This window comes from Leucoraja erinacea, chromosome 14, assembly GCF_028641065.1.
Source record: "Leucoraja erinacea ecotype New England chromosome 14, Leri_hhj_1, whole genome shotgun sequence".
Lineage (NCBI taxonomy): Eukaryota > Metazoa > Chordata > Chondrichthyes > Rajiformes > Rajidae > Leucoraja > Leucoraja erinaceus.
Genome location: NC_073390.1, coordinates 3,465,938 through 3,487,964, shown reverse-complemented (window position 1 = coordinate 3,487,964; position 22,027 = coordinate 3,465,938). Strand labels below are relative to the sequence as shown.

At 44.7% G+C, this 22,027-nt stretch overlaps 1 protein-coding gene across 3 annotated transcripts in view; it reads left to right on the top strand.

Annotated features, from left to right (window-relative positions):
- Positions 1 to 22,027, top strand: part of atp11b (ATPase phospholipid transporting 11B (putative)) — a 174,951-nt gene that overhangs the window by 32,855 nt on the left and 120,069 nt on the right. For all 3 annotated transcript variants that reach the window (XM_055645390.1, XM_055645388.1, XM_055645389.1), the window contains exons 6-10: positions 2,843 to 2,971; positions 8,369 to 8,472; positions 8,795 to 8,842; positions 10,632 to 10,696; positions 21,132 to 21,213. In XM_055645390.1, the coding sequence (XP_055501365.1) occupies positions 2,843 to 2,971; positions 8,369 to 8,472; positions 8,795 to 8,842; positions 10,632 to 10,696; positions 21,132 to 21,213 (428 nt within the window). The remainder of the gene's footprint in view (positions 1 to 2,842; positions 2,972 to 8,368; positions 8,473 to 8,794; positions 8,843 to 10,631; positions 10,697 to 21,131; positions 21,214 to 22,027) is intronic.

The window sequence follows — 22,027 nt, the reverse complement described above, 5'->3', positions numbered from 1 at the left end:
GATTTGTGCAAGGCCTTGAAAAATCCTACATGGTAGACCAGACTGGAAGGTTAGATCACATTGAATCCAAGGTGAGCAAGTCAATAGGATTCAATATTGTGTAGAAAGGAACTACAGATGCTGATATATACGAAGATACTTTCTTCAGACTGAAAGTAGAGAGGAGGGTCTCACAGCTCCATGTGAGACCCTCTCTCACTGCTCCCCTTCAGTGAAAATCCCCAGTTCCCTCTCCTCCACTTTCAGTCTGAGGAAGGGTCCCCGTCCCGTGACGCACCCATCCTTTTTCTCCAAGAATGCTACATGACCCACTGAGGTACTCCAGCACTTTGTGTCTATCTTCAGGATTCAATATTGCCTTGGAGGAAGGAGTTAATGGGTAATTGTGGAAGGTTCTTTCTGTTCGGAGACCTGTGACCAGTGGTGTTTCACGGGGGTCGGTGCAGAGTCCACTGTTGTTTGTTTTCGACATTAATGATTTTGCTGACAATGCAGTTAACATGCTTAGTACATTTGCAGATGTGATCAAAATTGGTGGTATAATGGACAGTGAGAAAACACACCTAAGTTTACAATGGGATCTAGATAATTTGGGATATTGAGCCATGGAATGACAAATCGAATTTAGCTCTACAAGTGTGAGGTGTTGCAATTTGGTATGTCAAACAAGGGTATGGCTTGCATATTAAATGATAGAGAGCAGAGGAATGTTGTAGAACAGGTACATGGCTCCCTCAAAGTGGCAATCTAGGTGGACAGTGTGTTGAAGGCAGTATCTGGCACACATGCCTTTAGTGGGAAACCTAGTCAGTACTGCATGATACATCCTGATACAGCTGAATAAGTAATTGGTGAGACCATACTTGGCGCATTGCATGCAAATCTGGTTGTTCAGCTGTAAAAAGGATGTTACTAAGCTGTGTGTGATTTATCAGGATTTTCCCAGAACTTGTGGTATTGTGTTGCAGGGAGAGGCTGGATAGCTAGGACCTTTTTCTTTGGAGTGTAGAAGGCTGAGGGTGACCTTATTGAACTATACAAAAGCTTGAGGGCTATGAATGAAGTAAAATGCTCTTTGTCTTTATCACAGGGTAGAGGATTCCAAAACTAGTGGATATAGGTTAAACGAAAAGCTTCCAGAGGAAAGGATAGAAGCGGATACAATTATGACTTTTAAAAGACACTAGACCAAGTGGGACCCGTTGGGTCCCGTCCCCTCGTGCAGTTGTGGGGGGCGGCCTGTGGCGTCACACACACACTAACCACCCCCCCAAACACACAGGTTGGGGGGAGGGGGGTAAAGGGAGGGGGAGTGTGGATGGGAGCAGAGGGGAGAGAGAGAGGAGGGGAGAGAGAGAGTGGGAGAGGGGAGAGAGAGAGAGAGAGAGAGAAGAGGAGAGAGAGAGAGAGAGGGGAGGAGGGAAAGAGAGTGGAGAGAGAGAGGGGGGGAGAGAGGGAGAGAGAGGGGGAGAGAGAGAGGGGAGAGGAGGGGGGAGAGGAGGGGGGAGAGAGGAGGAGAGAGAGGAGGAGGAGGGGGGGGGAGGAGGGGGGGGGGGGGGGGGGGGAGGGGAGAGAGAGGGGGGGGGGAGGAGGAGGGGAGCCGTACGGGCTGCGGGGCCCACGGCGAGCGGACTACGGTGCCCACGGCGGGCGGGCGGCTAGACACGAGGGAGGCCTCGGGCGGGCGCGATCTGAGGACGGTCAAAAGCAACAGAGGGCCGGCTGATTGTTTGATAGACCACCCACCCGCGTGACAGACGATTTGGCGGGGGAGACGGAGAGGAGGTCGTCCCCCGTGACGGCCAGAGATCGCCAGGTGGGATCGGGATCACTAGCGAGGAAAAGGTGTCACGATTCCCCGAGTCCCTGCGATCGACAGAGGAATCGCAGGTCTCCATAGACGGCCTCTCCCAGAGGGAGTAATGGCTGCCACGGCCACCTTTCCTCCGTGCTGCCCTTCAAAACTTCAATAGGTGATATATTGGGTTGAAACCTTTCTTCAGATTGAGAATCAGGGGAGAGAGAAACTAGAGGTATGAAAAGGTAAAGAGAAGAGCAGTGCCGGCAATTTTATATTACCAGTTGATACCCAAGGAAAGGTGGTGCCCACAACGGTCCATGGTTGTTTGTGGAAGAGGTGATAACAAACGGATATACAGATGCGAAGGGAGGAACTGGCAGGACGGCTAGGGTGGGGGAGGGGCAGAGAGAGAGGGAATGCAAGAGTTACTTGAAACAAAATCTGAGGTGCTGTTCCTTCAATATGCATGTGGCTTCTCTCTGACAATGGAGGAGGCCCAGTTCAGTAGGGGAAGGGGAATTAAAATGTTCGGTAACAGGGAGATCGCGTAGGGCAATGCGGACTGAGTGTAGGTGTTCAGCAAAACAATCATCTGTTTGGTCTTGTCGACGTATAGGAGTCCACACCGTGAACAACGGATGCTGTAAATAACTCGAGTGTAAGGAATGAAAATTTTGATTTGTAATGAGAGGTTAAATTTAAAATGTATTGGATATAATTGACTAAAAATTATAATTTGTAATTATGTAAGTTCTATATCTAAATTATTTCACTAATTTACAAAAGTTTACCTTACATTGTGATGTTGTACTATGTTGATTACCTATGCCCTCTGAAAAGGTTTTAATAAACTACTTAGTTATGAAAGCAACACTAAAAAGCAAAGTTTGCTATCAGTTTCCCAAAGCAGCTGCCAAACGGCAAAAAAACAGTTAATAATCTTGGCCCATATCTTGAAATTCTAAGATATTAATGCAAATAATTATGTTTTTAAGTTGGTTTATTTCAAACTATTTAGCAGCTTTTCATTTCTACCTGTAGGTTGGTGACATTGTCAAAATAGAAAAAGATCAAACATTTCCGACAGATTTAGTGCTGCTGTCAACTGACCATGCGAATGGGACGTGTTATGTCACTACAGCAAGTTTGGATGGAGAAACCAATCTGAAGGTCACTTTATTTCCTACATGAGTGTCTATTTTGATTAACTGTCTAGACCAAAAGTAAAGGCTTGTATATTTAAAGAGGAAAACTACAGAAGACTGTGAAAGACTCAAGATTGCATTTTCAGTGCAAATTTGTTTGAACACAAAACATATTTTTGAATGTGCACTTTTCTTTCTAAGTTCACCTGTAAATTAGTTTCTGATGTTTTATGTGGGTAGAAAATGTGAAAAGCATTTTTTAGACTGAGCGGTGAAGTTTCACAAACTATGTTGAAATGTGCATGCTAGCTTTGTAGTATTTGGGATTTCTGAGCTGTATTCCATTATGTAGTCGACAAAACATTAATCTAAAATTTTATATTTTTCTGGAAAACATCTGCAGTTTAATTAACTAGGTGGTCAAATTGAGAATGGTTATTTTATGATAATTTCTTCCAAAATGATCCATTAAATAAATGTAGCATCAGGATGTCAATAACTATTCTGATAATGTCTTTCTTTCCCTATCTTCTCTCCGTATACCCCAACTGCAAACAGCAGGTGCTCATAAGATTCTTGCATTCCTACATTTGCTTAGGGGTGCGTAAAGGATACTGATGTTACGTTGACATTAAAAGACATTGGCTGAGAAATTAAACCACTCCCCGCCCCACCCCCCTGGTGCAATGCAAGGGAACTTGAATGTAGCCATCATTTATCTGTAATAAACTGGTAAACAAATATTTAACTGCGGTTAACATCACAATTTGCATGGATTCAGAAATGCAAAGGAAAGTAGGCAAATTTATATTTGTCCAACTTAAAACAGTGAATTTTAAGAAAACAATTAATACATTATGTCCTGTGAATTATGACCAGTGTGAAGTATTACACACTTTATTGCACAATTCTGACGTTGAATTAACCTAAACAAAGGAAAATCAATTCAAAGAATTGTCAAAAAAACATGTTCAACCTGTTCAACCAATCTAGTCATCAGCCAACTCAATAGAATATTGCACAGCCTTTCTAACATACCACAGTAGCACCTGTAACTTCTGAAGTACGACTATGGCTATAAAGTGCTCTAACACCTTGTCGGCACTAGTAAATCAAGAATCAAGAGTGTTTTATTGTCATATGTCCCAGATAGAACAATAATATTCTTACTTGCTGCAGCACAACAGAATGTGTAATCATAATAAATAATATAACAAAAACTCAGGAAAAAAAAGAACAAACAATAACAGTGTAATAATAATAATAGTCTATTGTAGTTCATAGCTTATGAGGTTGTAGTGTTTAATAGCCTGATGGCTGGAGGGAAGAAGCTGTTCCTGAACCTGGACGTTACAGTTCACAGGCTCCTGTACCTTCTTCCCGATGGCAGAGATGAGTTTGTGGCCAGGATGGTGTTGGGCTTTGATGATGTTGGCAGCCTTTTTGAGGCAGCGACTTCGATAGATGGTGGGGAGGTCCGGTGATGGCCTGGGCAGTGTTTACAACTTTTTGCAGTATTTTCCGCTCCTCGACGTTCAAGTTGCCGAACCAGGCCACGATGCAACCAGTCATTATGCGCTCTACTGTGCACCTGTAGAAGTTCAAGAGAGTCCTCTTTGACATACCGAATCTCCGTAATCTTCTCAGGAAGTAGAGGCGCTGATGTGCTTTCTTTATGAGATCGTCGGAAATATGCACGCCCAGGAATTTGAAGTTTTTGACTCTCTCCACCATCGCCCCATTGATGTAAACAGGATTGTGGGTCCTCAACCTTCCTCTTCCAATGTCCACAATCGGGTCTTTGGTTTTGCTGATATTGAGAGCTAGGTTGTTGTGCTGGCACAAGATGGTCAGTCGGTCAATCTCAATTCTATATTCTGACTCATCACCATCTGTAATTCATCCCACAACGGTGGTGTCGTCAGAAAACTTGAAAATGGAGTTTGCACTATGTCCGGCTACGCGGTCATAGAGTGAGTAGAGCAGGGGGCTGAGCACCAGCCTTGAGGTGCTCCCGTACTGATTATCACAGAGTATGAAGTAAATGCAAGTCTTTCTGATGGTAAAGCAATATAATTCTGCATAACTCCACTGCTTTTCCTGTGAGTAAAGCTTTTGGGTCATTTGTGTCAAGATGGAATGTTTAAGTAGGAACTGCAGATGCTGGAAAAATCGAAGGTAGACAAAAATGCTGGAGAAACTCAGCGGGTGAGGCAGCATCTATGGAACGAAGCAATAGGTAACATTTCGGGTCGAGACCCTTCAGACTGATGTGGGGGTGGTAGGGGGCAGGAAGAAGAAAGGAAGAGGCGGAGATAGTGGGTTGTGGGAGAACTAGGAAGAGGAGGAGAAGGAGGAGAAAGCAAGGACTACCAGAAATTGGAGGTGTTCATACCACTGAGGTGCAAACTGCCCAAGCGAAATACGAGGTGCTGCTCCTCCAATTTGCGGTGGGACTCACTCTGGCCCTGGAGGAGGCCCAGGACAGAAAGGTTGGATTCGAAATGGGAGGGGAAGCTGAAGTGCTGAGCCACTGGGAGATCAGGTTGGTTAATACCAGGGTGGTAAAGAAAGCTTTTGGTGTGATGGCCTTTATAAATCAGAACATTGAGTATAGAAGTTGGGATGTAATGTTAAAATTGTACAAGGCATTGGTGAGGCCAATTCTGGAGTATGGTGTACAATTTTGGTCGCCAAATTATAGGAAAGATGTCAACAAAATAGAGAGAGTACAGAGGAGATTTACTTGAATGTTGCCTGGGTTTCAGCAACTAAGTTACAGAGAAAGGTTGAACAAGTTAGGTCTTTATTCTTTGGAGCGCAGATGGTTAAGGGGGGAGTTGATAGAGGTCTTTAAAATGATGAGAGGGATAGACAGTTGACGTGGATAAGCTTTTTACATTGAGGATAGGGAAGATTCGAACAAGAGGACATTTGAGAATTAAGGGACAGACGTTTAGGGGTAACATGAGGGGGAACTTCTTTACTCTAAGAGAGTGGTAGCTGTGTGGAATGAGCTTCCAGTGGAAGTGGTGGAGGCAGGTTCGATTTTATCATTTAAAAATAAATTGGATAGGTATATGGACGGGAAAGGAATGGAGGGTTATGCAGGTAGATGGGACTAGGTGAGAACAAGTGTGCGGCACGGACTAGAAGGGCCGAAATGGCCTGTTTCCGTGCTGTAATTGTTATATGGTTATAATGCGAACTGAGCGGAGGTGTTGTGCGAAGCGATCGCCAAGCCTACGCTTGCTCTCAGCGATGTAGAGCAGTTGACACCTAGAGCAGCGGATGCAATAGTTGAGGTCGGAGAAGGTGCAGGTGAGCCTCTGCCTCACCTGGAAAGACTGCTTGGGACCTTGGATGGAGTCGAGGGGGAAGATAAAGCAGCAAGTGTAGCATTTCCTGCGGTTGCAAGGGAAAGTACCAGGGGAGGGGGTGGTTTGGGTGAGAAGGGACAAACTGACCAGGGAGTTACGGAGGGAACGGTCTCTGCGGAAAGACGAAAGGGGTGGAGATGGGAAGATGTGGCAAGTGGTGGGATCCCGTTGGAGGTAGCAAAAATATCGGAGGATTATCTGTTGTATGCGACGGCTGGTAGGGTGGAAGGTGAGGGCAAGGGGGACTCTGTCCTTGTTATGAGTGGGGGGATGGGGCATGAGAGCGGAGCTATGGGATATAGAGGAGACCCTGGTGAGAGCCTCTTCTATAGTCGAAGAGGGGAACCCCTGTTCCCGAAAGAATGAAGACATCTCCGATGCCCTGGTTTGGAAGACCTCATCCTGGGTGCAGATGCGGCGTAGACGGAGGAATTGGGAGTAGGGGATAGAGTCTTTACAGGAAGCAGGGTGGGAAGAAATGTAGTCCAGCTAGCCATGGGAGTCAGTGGGTTTGTAGTAGGTCAGTCAGTAGTCTATCACCTGCGATGGAGATAGCGAGGTCTAGAAACGGTAGGGAAATGTCGGAAATGGTGTTAAGTTAGATGGAAGTAGGTTTGTTCCATAGTAGGATTGTAATAAACAACTGCCTCGATCTTAATGGATTAGATGGGGCAGAACTTGTCTAGCATGTCCAGGAATGTTTTCTGAAGCAAAATATGGATGCCCGTACTAGGGAAGGGGACAATACTTGATCTCTCAGGAAATGAGACTGGGAAAATCGTTGATATGTTCGTGGGGAGCAATTTGGGACCAAAAATCATAATTCAAGAAAATCATAGAAAAAGGTAGGACTGGTCCATGAAAGTTCTAAATTGGTGGGAGGCTAATTTCCACCGCCTCAGCCAGAAACTCTCAAAAGTTGATTGGGAGTGGATGTTTACAAGTAAAGAGTGGAGTGGCAAGTGGGAAAAATGTAAGTGTGATAAGAAGAGTTCAGGGTGAGTGGAGTGAAGGACAAGCTGGGCATTGACACTTGTTTGATGAAGGTTCGTGAGATTCTGGTTAGAAAAAGGAATGAGGCATATGTTTAGTATACGCCGCTGAGATCGAGTGTGTCCCTTGAAGAGTATAAAGAGTAATCTGAAGAAGGAAATTAGCGGGGTAAAAGGGGGCCATGAGATATCCCTGAGATAATATGAAGGAGAATACCAAAAGATTCAATAACTATGTTGAGTAAAAGGGTAGCTTAGAAGAGACCATGTACCCTGAAGAATCAGTGTGGTATTTATTCTATGTGTGGAGCAAGGGGTTAAATGAATAGTACAGGTTGAACACTGATTTTTCCGGCACCCTCGGTTACAGAGCCTTTCTGGATTATCCGTTTTTCTGGACTAACACTAATCACTAATCATAATAATGAAATGGCAGTACCCCCCTGGCCTGCTAATGACACCCCTCCCATGTCTCTAAAGCGCCATGGAGTGGCAGAAACCTTTATAAAGCAAATATAAAATGTAAACTTAAAGTGAATGGAATGATCTGCCAACCCATCCCCGGCTCCTAGCGTCTCCTCGGCCGTTTAGAGCCTCAATGCTGACACCACTCCCGTCTGACAAGGTGCATCAGCCAGCCCTTCTTCACCCACTAAAAGGACACAAAGAACACGGATAGGCGACATCAGGACCCTTCCTCGGACTGGCTTAGCTACTCCAGCACATTGTGTTTCAATGTGCCCCCTCGGTCACCGAGGCACACGCACATCACACCTGCTGTCGCTTCCAAGCTGGAGTGTTGGAAGCAACAGCAGTTGAGAGGGGAGGTGACTGTATGAGTCTATTAAATAGGCAGAGTAATCTTATTAAAATTGTCTTGCTAAACTGTGAAATAAATGCAAATGGAAGAATGAATGGACATTCTCCAATTTAAGGTGACGGTATTAGCAATGAGGAAATCGAACTTCCCTCTTTAGATGGTTAGTCAATTTGTGAAGGATTAGATGTCATCAGTTGTTTTTCAATTTTAAGCTTTGTGCTTCCTTTTAGACCCATCGTGCAGTTCCAGAAATAGCAAAGTTGCAGTCCGTTTCTCAGCTGGACACACTGAGGGCTGTTATAACCTGTCACCAACCTGAACCAGATTTATATAGGTGAGATCAAAGCACTGTTGGAAATGAGTAAATGCTATTTGTGAAGGTAGACAAAAATGCTGGAGAAACTCAGCGGGTGAGGCAGCATCTATGGAGCGAAGGAAATAGGCAATGTTTCGGGTCGAGACCCTTCTCCATAGATGCTGCCTCACCCGCTGAGTTTCTCCAGCATTTTTGTCTACCTTCGATTTTTCCAGCAACTGCAGTTCCTTCTTAAATAATGCTATTTGTAAATGTCAGTTAACTTAAGTAGCAAACTTAGGTTTTACTTGTAAAAATATTTTCTCTGTATTAATATTGAAGGTTTTTTGCTTGTTTACAGATTTGTTGGACAGATTGCAATAAATAGCCCAGAAGAAGAAATAGTGAGGTATGAGAATTTATATCTTCCACTTTTCTGTGAAATTGATGAAGGTATTCTTCATTGAAAATGTTCCACAGCTACTAGACATGATAAAAAGAGTTTAAAAAAAGACATTGTCAAAATGCAAACTAGCAAGTTTGGGAATATTTTGTAAGGATAAAATATTCAAGGGCAAAATAATCATCAATTCAAACTAATTGTATATAAACGGAGCACCAACAACACAGTAAAAGACAGAAAAAAGCTGGAATAACTTAGCAGGTCTGGCAGCATCTCTGCGGAACATGTATGGGTGGGGAGCGGAGGTGGAGAGAGAACTGGAAAGAAGGAGGGGCAGGATGAAGCCTGGCGAGTTATAGATGCATAGAAACATAGACATAGAAATAGAAAATGGGTGCAGGAGTAGGCCATTCGGCCCTTCGAGCATAAAACTGAGAGGGGGTTTTGATGGATAACGACCAGTGATGAAAAGAGAAAAAGTGTAAATAAGAACCGATGCAAATTGTGAGACTCGAGGAAGGGCGATAAGTGAAGGCAAGGGGAGAAATGGGTAGGGCACTGGGGAAGAGGACGTCTGGGGGTGGGGGGGGGGGTTGCATCTCCTGCAGTTACAGGGGAAAGTATGTAGGGAGGGGGTGGTTTGGGGGGAAGCGTTGAGTGAACCAAGGAATTGCGGAGGCCATGGGCTTTGCAGAAGACGAAAGAGATGGATGGGAGATGTGTCTGGTGGTGGGATCACATTGAAGTCGTCAGAGAATGATGTGTTGGTGGGGTGATAAGTGAGGACCATGCAAACTGTATCCTTGATCTGCAAGGAGGAGGGGGAGCAAGAGCAGAACTATGGGACATGGAGGAGAAGCAGGAAGGGATCCATCAATGACAGCAGGGGAAACTGGATGTCCTGGAAAAGAAGGCCTTGGAAGGAAATGCATGGACACAGAGAAATTAATAATGTGGGATAGCGTCTTTGCAAGAGGCAGGGTGGGAAAAGATGTAGTCCAAATAATTGTGGGAGTCGATCGGTTTGTCGTAGATGTCAGTCGATGGTCTGTTGTCTGTGATGGAGACAGAGATCAAGAAAGGAGAGAGAGGTGTCAGAGATAGTCCAAGGTCCCTACTACTCAGCACTGAATGGATTGAAGAAGAGTCTTGGCCCAAAACGTCACCCATTCCTCTCCAGAGTTGCTGCCTGTCCGACTGAGGTAGTCCAGCTTTTTGTGTAATAAGGAACTGCAGATGCTGGTTTAAACCGAAGATAGACACAAAAAGGTGGAGTGACTAAGCGGGACAGGCAGCATCTCTGGAGAGAAGGAATGGGTGACGTTTCTGATCGAGACTGAAGAAGGGTCTCGACCCGAAACGTCACCCATTCCTTCTTTCCAGAGATCCTGCCTGTCCCGCTGAGTTATTCCACCTTTTTGTGTCTACTCCAGCATTTTGTTTCTTATCTTCACTGAATGGATTTTTCTCATTTGCATTTTATTTAGCAAGCAGTTGGATGCACTCTAGCAAAATCCACTCACTAATTAACAAGATGTTTTGGAAGTGATTTTTAGTTCAAGCAACTACAACTGTAAATGTTTTGGTAACATGCTGCGTTGTAACAAACGTTGTCTGTTTTTCTTTTCAGCAATAATGTACCTGCAATAAAATAATTGAATTGGCATTTTTAGCTGCATTCAGAAGATAAATTAAACACTTTAATTCATGTTATATAAAAGATTTTTAAATATGTAACCTTGAAGCAAATTTGGATTGAAACATTGCTAAATAATAAATTCCTCTGTTTCCTTAGACCTCTGGGACCAGAAAACCTTCTACTTAAAGGAGCAAGTTTGAAAAATACCAACCAAGTTTTTGGTACCAAGATTTTTTTTAATATTTATGTGTTCCAACCAAATTAAATTACTTTTGGCTAGAATCTGTATTGACAGCAAATTCAGAAAATATTCAATAATAATTATATATGCTTGTGAAATTGTCTGAAATATATCCAACAATGTTCAAGAGGTTGGTTGGTGATAAGTTGATTTTTCATAACCTACATTTTATCTATTTTGTGTAGGGATAAGAATGTAATTCAGAGATAAATTAGAGTAGATATACAAAGCTATACTGCTCCTGTGCTGCTTTCTGCTATGTGGCTTTGTTCCCAAATGTATCAGCATTTGTCTTTTTCCTACGTATTCTAAGCAGTTTGTTCTATAGGCTGTATGACAATACATTTCTAACAGTTGCACATAAATATAGTTTCAATAGTTTTATTATTTGACTATTTCTGGCATAAATCACTTTGATTTAATAACACAATTTGAAATTCATGATCTAACCTACAAAAAAGTATGACAATTCATCTTCAGAGAAGGGTTAGAAGATCTAAAGAAGCAGTGCAACTTTCAAGACAAGTTTATTATGTCTAACAGAATTAAGAATGCTAATATAAAATGCATTGGATTCATATACATTAATTATTTCAATTGCTCGCTCGATATCCACTCATTCCAATGAAAGAGACAGTTTAGAAACCAGTCAGATAGTGAATCACAGCAGAAGGTAATGTGCTGCAAAAATAATATATATGGGTAGGCGTTGATTGTCCTTCACAGCTGGTTGGCTGTTCAGGTTTTTTAAAAAACGCTTGAAGCTAATAAACTTAGATGAAAGGACAAGGCCAGTAGATCGTAACAACTCCAGAAATCGGGGAGAATAATGAAGTTAATTGAGCAATTAATTCATAAGAATACAAGAAATAGGAGTAGGCTGACTGAACTCTCAAGCTTGCTCTGCCATAGTGACTGAGACTTACTCAGGGCAAGAGAACGGGCAGAATTTGTGAGGTGCATCCAAAAAGGTTTCCTTAAACAATATGTGGATAGTCTGACTCGAGGAGAGACCATACTGGACCTTGTATTGCAAAATGAGCCCAGCCAGGAATTTTGGGATAATGGTTACAACACCATATGTTTTGAGATTGCTTTGAATAGGAACTGTTATGTATTTACTGGAACAATAACCACAATGGAGTAATCAATGTAACAGTCGTTTACTTTCTTACGCGCATGTCCGCCGACATCTTCTGCGCAAAGTCACAGGTACACGCATGCGCAGCAGATTGGAAACACCGTCCAATCGGGAGACGGTGACGCAGGACTTGCGATATTTAAGAGAACGAATATAGAGAATGCAGGGAACTATAGGCCAGTGAGCTTTGCGTCAGTGGTAGGGAAACTAATGCAGAGAATTCTGCGAGACAGGGTTTACTTCCATTTGGAAGAAAATGGGCTTATTGCGGAGAGCCTGCACGACTTTGTAAGCAACAGGTCATGACTCACTAACTTGATTGAATTTTTTGAGGAGGTGACAAAGGAGATTGATGAAGGTAGGACGATGGTGAATGTGCTGTAAACATAATATATATGGGTAGGATGTTGGAGACATGGATATTAGTAAGACTTTTGATAAGGTCCTTCATGGTAGGTTGATCCAAAAGATTAAGGTGTTTGGGATTCGCAATGACTTTGTGGTATGGATTCAGAACTGGCTTATTCATAGAAGACAGTTGTAGTGGAAGGTAAATATTCTGGATGGAAGTCTGGGACCAGTGGAGTTCTGCAGGGATCTGTGCTGGGACCTCTGCTGCTTGTGATATACAGTAAACCCTCATTATAACAGACCATGGGTGAGGAGGTGGTGTCCGTTATTGCTGATTGTCTGCTATAACTGAGTATGAACTACAGTTGCTGGTTAATACACAAAAGCACAAAGTGCTGGTGTAACTCAAATGGTCAGGCAGCATCTCTGGAGAACATGGATAGGTGACGTTTCGGGTCCAGACCCTTCTTCAGACTCTGGGTCTGGAACTGGATCTGGATGGCAGCCCCGGCCTGCTGGCGGCCAGGGAGAGGCGAGGATCCAGGCCGTCGTTGGTCGCGGGTGGCCAGAGTGCAGGTACGGGTTGGCGTGGTGACTGCAGTAGCAGTTGCGGCAGCACCAGTGGCAACTGCGCTGATGTTGGTGGCGGAGGTGGTGGTGCCGCCGCAGTAATGGCGGCTGTGATGGTGGTAGAGGCAGCGTTGATGGTAGCAGCGCGGGAGCGATCAGGTTGACGGCCTGGGAGCGGCCGGGAAGCCAATCGTAGTGGCGGCACGGGCGGGGGTGGCATCGGCAGCCCTGGCTGGCAGTGAAGATCAGTAGGTCAGTCCACTATAACTGGAATCTGTTATGAATAGATCTGTAAAAATGAGGGTTTACTATAAATAAATAACATAGATATAAATGTACATGGGTTGATGAGTAAGTTTGCTGACGACACCAAAACTGGAGCAGTTGCAGAAAGCGAGGAAGGCTGGCAGAAGATGCAGCGGGATATAGATTAGCTGCAGAAATGGGCGGAAAACTGGCAGATGGAGTTTAACCTGAGCAAGTGTGAGGTGTTGCACTTTGGGAGGTTGAATGTAAGGAAAGAATATACAGTTAATGGCAAGACCCTAATGGCATTGATGTGCAGAGGGATATTGGAGTCCAAGTTCTTAGTTCCTAAGGGTGGCAGCACTGTAGATAGGGTGGTAAAGAAGACATATGGTATGCTTGCGTTCATTGCTAGGGTTTTGAATATAACAGTTAAGAAGTCTTGATGCAGTTCTATTGAACTCTGGTTAAGGGCCTGTCCCACTTTCACGACCTAATTCACGACCTCTGCCGAGTTTGCCCTTGACTGGTACTCGCAGCATGGTCGTCACGATGTCGTAGGAGATCATAGGTAGGTCGTGACGCTAGCCGTAGGTACTCGTGGCATCAAGTAGGTCGGGGCGTTTTCCTAGCCTGATGAAAAATGTCCATGAGTAAAAAAGGTCGTGAATTAGGTCGTGAAAGTGGGACAGGCCCTTTGGGCTGCATTTGGACCATTGCGTGCAGTTCTGGTTGCCCTATTCCAGGAAAGATATGGAGACCTTGGAGAATGTACAGAGAAGGTTTATCAGAATGCTGGCTTGATTAGAGGGTTTCGGCTACCGGGGAAGGTTGCATAGACTTGGATTGTTTTTGCTGGATCTTTGGAGGTTATGGGGAGATGTAACATAGAAACATAGAAAGTAGGTGTAGGAGTAGGCCATTCGGCCCTTTGAGCCAGCACCACCATTCAATATGAACATGGCTGATCATCCAAAATCAGTACCCTGTTCCTGCTTTTTCCCTATATCCTTTGATTACGTTAGCCCTAAGAGCATTATCTAACTCTCTTGAATACATCCAGTTCACATTAATGTGCTGCAATGTCAACTCGAATTTCACTACACCAATTGGTGTATGTGACAATAAACGAACCATTGAACGTTTTCGAGAATCTAGCCTGTCCCTTATGTTTCTGTAAGAACTCCTCATCCTAAATTCCAGCAAAAAAAGCCCAGTCGATCCATTCTTTCATTATATGTCAGTCACACCCATCCTGTGAATTAACCTGGTGAAACTACCTGCACTCCCTCAATAGCAAGAATGTCCTTCCTCAAATTAGGAGACCAAAACTGCACACAATACTCCAGGTGTGGTCTCACCAGAACCCTGTACAACTGTAAGCAGTAGGACCTCTTTGCTCCTTAATTCAAATCCTCTCGTTATGAAGGCCAACATGCCATTTGCTTTCTTCACTGCCTGCTGAATCAGCATGCTTACTTTCAGTGACCGATGTACAAGGACTTGTTGCATCTCCGCTTTTCATAATCTGAAACCATTCAGATAATTATCTGCCTTCTTGTTCTTGCCAACAATGTGGATAACTTCACATTTATCCACATTATACTGCATCTGCCATGCATCTGCCCACTCACCCAACCCATCCAAGTCACCCTGCAGCCTCATAGCATCCTCCTCGCAGCTCACGCTGCCACCCAGCTTTGTTTCATCCACAAACTTGGAGATGTCACATTTAATTTAGGGATCCTAGCAGGGATGATGGTGGAACAGCAAAGGCAGGTGTTTCTGGGAATAATCCAGAAGATGCAGGATCATTTCATTCCAAAGAGGAAGAAAGATTCTAAGGGTAGTAAGAGGGGACCGTGGCTGACAAGGGAAGTCAAGGACAGTATAGAAATAAAAGAGAAGACGTATAACATAACAAAGATGAGCGGGAAGCCAGAGGATTGGACAACTTTTAAAGGTCAACAAAAAGGCAATATGGGGAGCAAAGATGAAGTACAAAGGTAAGCTAGCCAAGATAGTAAAAGCTTGTTTAGGTATGTGAAGAGGAAAAAATTAGTTAAGACAAATGTGGGTCGCTTGCAGAGAGAAACAGGTGAATTTATTATGGGGAACAAGGAAATGGCAGATGAGTTGAACAGGTATTTTGGTTCTATCTTCACTAAGAAAGACACAAACAATCTCCCAGATGTACAGGTGCACAACCTTTTATCCGAAGATCCAAATAACGAAAACCTCCGAATAGCGACATTTTTTCAGTCCTTGAAAAAAGGTCCTTGAAAACGTTCACGGAGGGCGGCCCGCAGAGGTGACAGAGGAACCTCCGGTCTGTCCTCGAAGAAAGGGGAACTAAATCCCCATCCATAAAAGAGAAGGTGAGGGTATATTGCGCGGGAGGGTTAATAATTGACAATATGCTGCTGTCTGCCCGCTGAGTTAAACAAGTTCCCACGGTAGACTCACGATACACAGTGTATCGTGAGTCTTGCGTGGGAACTTTTTTAACTCAGCGTGCAGGCAGCAGCAGATTGTCGCTCCCTTCATTCACCCCACCTACACCCCTCTGCTTCCCGGCCATGTGTGTGACCCCTTCCCTCCCCAGCTCCCCGCCCATTGCACCGGCGTGGGGGCTTTGCACTGTCTTCACGTCGGCAATGCCAGTCACCGGAGATGTCAGGACCAACGGGACACCGACCCCCAGGCCCACTGCAAGCACGGAGATCCCAGAGACCCACAGCCAGCAGCAGCCCAGCCCCGTTCCAACTCCAGAGGAAAACTGCAAACTAGCGGGAGACATCGGGACCACCAGAAGCCGTTCCCCGATGGGCCGCTACGGCGACAAGTGGCAGTTCGCCCACAGCCCGAGCTGTGCCCCCTCATCGGGACACCGACCCCCAGGCCCACTGCAAGCACGGAGATCCCAGATCAGCAACTCCAGCCCAGCCCCGCTCCAACTCCAGAGGGGCAGCTGCTGCTGGTGCGCAAGGTGCGTCTTGTTCTCGGGCTGTGGGCGAACTGCCACTTGTCGCCGTAGCGGCCCATCGGGGAGCGGATTCCTCTGGAGTTGGGGGTGGGGGGGAGGGGGAGGGGGGGGGGTATTGTGCTGTTTGATCACCCCCTGCTATCCCAGGGACAGGGAGACAGGACGTTCACCGAGGGCGGCCCGCAGAGGTGACAGCGGAACCTCCAGTCGGTCCTCGACGAAAGGGGAACTAAATCCCCATTCATAAAAGAGAAGGTGAGGGTACATTGACCGGGAGAGTAGGAATCCCAAGACAAAGTTGAGTGAGCGTTCACCGAGGGTGGCCCGCAGAGGTGACAGCGGAACCTCGGATCGGTCCTGGAAGAAAGGGGAACTAAAAAGAGAAGTGGAGGGTATATTGCGCGGGAGGGTATATCGCCTACCTGGAAGAAACCAGACATTTTTTCCAGGATGTCGTCTGCACACCAAAGCTCACGTTTGGCGTCTCTGCTGCACACGGATATAAGAGTGTGAAAATGTCGCCTTAGGCCGCCTTAGGGCATGAAGCCCCGCTAGGGTGACATGAGTGCGGGAGGTGATTCAATGCTGCGGTCACATTTACAAATTCAGGAATTCATTCAACACACTGCATTTCATACAGACATTTATTCTGCAAGAAAAAAACTACACTGAAGACTCAAACTCGCGACCGAGGAACTGCCGGGATCAAGTCGCAAACTCGCGACCTTGCGGATATGAGCCGGGCACTCTACCACTGAGCCAGCCATTAAAATCTACGCTAAAAAATTTCCATTCCGAAGACCGACAAATTCCAAATTACGAAAAGTGTCTGGTCCCAAGGCTGTCGGATAAAAGGTTGTGCACCTGTACTAGGAGACAGAGGACCTAGATTGACGGTGGAACTGAAGGAAATTCACATTAGTCAGGAAATGGTGTTGGGTAGACTGATGGGACTGAAGGCTGATAAATCACCAGGGCCTGATGCTCTGCATCCCAGAGTACTCAAGGAGGTGGCCTGAGAAATCATGGACTCATTGGTGATAATTTTCCAATGTTCTATAGATTCTGGATCAGTTCCTGTGGATTGGAGGGAGAGTGAAAGCAGGGAATTATAGACCAGTTAGCCTGACATCGTTGGTGGGAAAGATGCTGGAGTCGATTATCAAAGATGTAATAGTGACGCATTTGGATAGCAGTAACAGAATCGGTCCAAGTCGGCATGGATTTACGAAGGGGAAATCATGCTTGACAAATCTTCTAGAATTATTTGAGAATGTAACAAGTACAATGGACAAGGGAGAGCCAGTGGATGTAGTGTACCTGGACTTTCAGAAAGCATTTGATAAGATCCCACACAGGAGATTAGTGGGCAAAATTATCGAACATGGTATTTGGAAAAGGGTATTAATAGAATACGTTTATTGTCATTGCACAACAACTGTACAATAAAATTCTATTGCATCTCCTTCGGTGTGTACATAGAAGACACAGGATAAAAGATTTAAAAAGAACAAATCACAACAGCCATTGACTCACATATACACAAGATCAGTAAAGAAAATAATAAATAGTATTAAAAATATTTTAAAAGAATATTGCGCATTACCTTGCACCCCAAATTATATTGTGCTTCCCCAGTGTTCTCTGTTCGAATTAAGTTCTTTTATCGCACATGGGTAGAAACTATTTTTTAGTCTACCGGTGCGAGCCTTCAGAGACCTGTATCGCCTCCCAGAGGGTAGCAGAGTGAAAAGGTGGTTGGCAGGGTGGGATGTGTCCTGCTGGATGTTTGTGGCTCGGCGCAAGCATCGGGCCCTGTATAAGTCATCCAGGGAGGGCAGTTGAGCGTTTGTGATGCTCTGTGCAGTTTTAATAACTCTCTGCAGCGCCCTCCTCTCAGCCACAGTGCAGCTAGCAAACCACACCAGGATGCCATAGGAGAGGATACTAACCACGGCGCACCGGTAGAAGGACAGCAGCAGCGGCTGTGAAATGTTTGCTCTCCGCAGAGACCTCAGGAAATACAGCCGCTGCTGTGACTTCTTCACGAGAGTGACGGTGTTCATTGTCCATTTGAGGTCCTGGGAGATGTATATTCCCAGGAACTTAAAGTCAGTGACTCTCTCCACTACGTCTCCTTTGATGTAGAGAGGAGCAGGTTCCTCCTCCTCCTCCTGAAGTCAATAACCAGTTCTTTTGTTTTGGTTGGGTTGAGTACCAGGTTATTTTTGACATGGATAGAAAATTGGTTGGCAGACAGGAAACGAAGAGTAGGGATTAACGGGTCCCTTTCAGAATGGCAGACAGTGACTAGTAGGGTGCCGCAAGGCTCGGTGCTGGGACCGCAGCTATTTACAATATACATTCATGATTTAGATGAAGGAATTAAAAGTAACATTAGCAAATTTTTAGATGACACCAAGCTGGGTGGCAGTGTGAACTGTGAGGAGGATGCTATGAGGATGCAAAGTGAATTGGACAGGTTGGGTGAGTGGGCAGATGCATGGGGATAAATGTGAGGTTATCCACTTTGGAGCAAGAATGGGAAGGCAGATTATTATCTGAATGGTGTCAGGTTAGGAAAAGGGGAAGTACAACGAGACCCGAGTGTTCTTGTTCATCAGGTACAGCAGGCAGTGAAGAAAGCTAATGGCATGTTTGTCTTCATAATGAGAGGAGTTGAGTATAGGAGCAAAGAGGTCCTTCTGCAGTTGTACATGACCCTGGGGAGACCACACCTGGAGTATTGTATGCAGTTTTGGTCTCCTAATTTGAGGAAGGATATTCTTGCTATTGCGGGAGTGCAGCATAGGTTTACAAGGTTAATTCCCGGGATGGCGGGACTGTCATATGATGAAAGAATGGAACAACTGGGCTTGTATTCACTAGAATTTGGAAGGATGAAAGGGGATCTTATAGAAACACATAAAATTATTAAGGGATTGGACACGCTAGATGTCCCCGATGTTGGAGGAGTGCAGAACCAGGGACCAGAGTTTAAGAATAAGGGGTAGGCCATTTAGAACTGAGATGCGGAAAAACGTTTTCACACAGAGAGTTGTGAATTTATGGAATTCTCTGCCTCAGAAGGCAGTGGAGGCCGATTCGCTGAGAGGCATAGTTAGGGTAGACAGTCAAATCTTTTGAGTGGATATGTAGCCCGTTCCTGTGCTCACAGAGTGGTACAGCATGGAAAACAGGCCTTTCGGCCCAACTTACCCACACCGGACAAAAATGTCCCAGCTACACTAGTTCCACCTGCCTGCGTTTGGGTCGTATCACTCCAAACCTGTCCAATCCATGTACCTGTCTAACTGTTTCTTAAACGTTGGGATAGTCCCAGGCTCATCTACCTCCTCCGACAGCTCATTCCATACACTTACCATCCTTTGTGTGGAAAAAGTTACCCCTCAGATTCTTAATAAATCTTTTCCTCTTCACCTTAAACCTATATCCTCTGGTCCTCAATTCCCCTACTCTGGGCAAGAGTGCATCTACCCGATCTATTCTGCTCATGATTTTATACTCCTTTATAAGATTGCTCTTCGTCCTCCTGCGCTCCAAGGAATCTCACCTACTCAACGTCTCCCAATAGCTCAGACCCTCAAGTCCTGGCAATATCCTCGTAAATCTTCTCTGTACCCTTTGCAGCTTGACATCATTGCTGTACTGTTCTATGTTATAATTTGTTTCCCAAATTTCCTGATATATCTGCATGCCACTCTGCAATTATTTGTCTCCATGGATACCCATGAACAGAACATTAGCATTTCCCAGTGGCTCACCACTTGAAATGTGGAACTATTTCATATAATATGGTTGAGTTTGAAGGTTATAGAACAAAAAGTCAAAAGAAACCAGTGTGTTTCCTAGTTTTGAGGTTGTTGAAGTGAAAATCAGAAACCATATACTTGGAATGCAAGAGGCAAGAAGATTATGGAAAAAGCTTGCAGTAATTCTTGAATTTTGAGAAATGCATTTTATCGGAAAAAAAAGAAAATGATTAATATGGCCAGTGGAAATAGCAGAACCTCAGAGGGAATGTTTTTGTGCCTCGTATCGTATTGCATAAGAAGATTAGTTATTCAGAGTGTTACATTCTGTTAGGTGTGATTCAAACAATTTTAGTGATAATATTAGTATACCAAGTAGAAATGTTCTCGTACTGGAAATTACCATATATGTAGTTGCCAAACAAAAGTTATACTGACATTATTGTAACACAAAATTCTTTGTCTCTTGCTGTGGTAGCTAGCTTGCAAATACCACAGATATAATTTGATGTGCAAATAAGCAAATGGGGATCATTCCCATCCAATGCGTTTCCAGACCTTGCTAACCAATTATCATAACATTTCTCCATTCTGTATCCCTGAATAAAATTATTGTAACTGAATCTTTGCTTTGCATTCTTAATTCCAAATATGTTCATCTAATTTTGAATAATTGCAAATTCCAAGGCTAACTTCCAAAATGGGATGTATCAGAGGTAGGAGAAGTGTAATTGCATTTGTTTAACAGCATACCTGTCATTTCTGAAATAAGAATATTAAATGCTTTCTCATATTTTGCTTAATTTATTGCGAGGGCCTATTGTGGATTCCATGTGGGGAAAGCTAGCTGTTGTTAACCTGATTGTTAATAGATGTCTCCTAATTAGAACCTCATGCAAATAGAACATATTCAACTAGAGATAGACACAAAATGCTGGGGTAACTCAACGGAACAGGCAACATTTCTGGAGAGAAGGAATGGGTGACATCACCCATTCCTTCTCCCTAGAGATGCTGCTTGGCCCGCTGAGTTACTCCAGCATTTTGTGTCTATCCGGTTTAAATCAATGTCGGCAGTTCCTTCCTACATATATTCAACTAGTGCCAGATCTGAAACAATAACTAAGCAAAGCCATTATTTCAAGAATCCCAAATGATATACAATGCTATCAGAAAGCTTACAAATGAGATGTAAGAGGTTTTTCTACTGGTATTGACATCATGCCACATGTAAAGGGAATGTATCTGCATTTCTTTGTTAGAAATATTGCTTCATCTGACAGCACCTTAATATTCATGAATTCTCCCATTTTACATTGGTAAATATGATTATGCTTATGATTTTCAGGTGTGGCTGTTTACACAGGGATGGATGCTAAAATTGCCTTGAACTACAAAAGCAAATCACAGAAACGTTCCTCTGTAGAAAAGTGAGTATATTTTGATGAACTTTAAGGACAAGATTTTCTTTTAAATAAGCAAACCTCGATTAAGGAATGAAACAAAAATGCCATTCTGTCAATGTGGGGGGTGGGGGGAAAGGGATGTGTGGGCGGGAGCGGAGTGAGCTCGGAGTAAAGACGGGGGAAGAGCCATGGGGGAGAGGGGGGCATCACAGGGGAGGGGGAAGGAGCCAGCGAGGGGGGCCAGAGGGGTAGTGGCTGAAATTGGCGGTGTAATGGGGGCTCACAGCGGGCGCTGTTCGTTCTCCGCCAGGATCAGAATCTCCGCTTTCCGTTTGGCGAAATCTCCGACTCGGGGCTGGGTAAGGTCTCCGACGCTGGGCTGCTGCTTGGGGCGGGGCTGCTGCTTGGGGCGGGGCTGCTTGGGGCGGGGCCACTTTAGGCGGGCTGCTGCTGGGGGCGGGGCTGCTGCTTGGGGCGGGGCTGCTTCGGGTCCCTCCGAACGTCCGGTTGGAAACCTCCGCCGGCCACCGTCAGTTCCAGTAAAGACGTGATGACGCAGGAAGGGGCGGACCGTCCCAGAGAGTGACAGGGGAAGAGACTAATTTGCGTGGCACTGACTGGCAGGAAAACAGATCGATCTGCGCACGCGCGTTTTGTAAGATTTTTAAACCTTGCTAACTTTTACGACATTCAACCGATCGGAACAAAACATTGTGGACTCGCAGCACAGGAGAGCGGTGAGTGAACTGGCGGAAAATCGTAGCGCTATTGTGAACCGTTTTGCGCAAATAGAAAGACCGCCTAACCGGAAGATAACAAGATCAGAGTTTTAGTTATG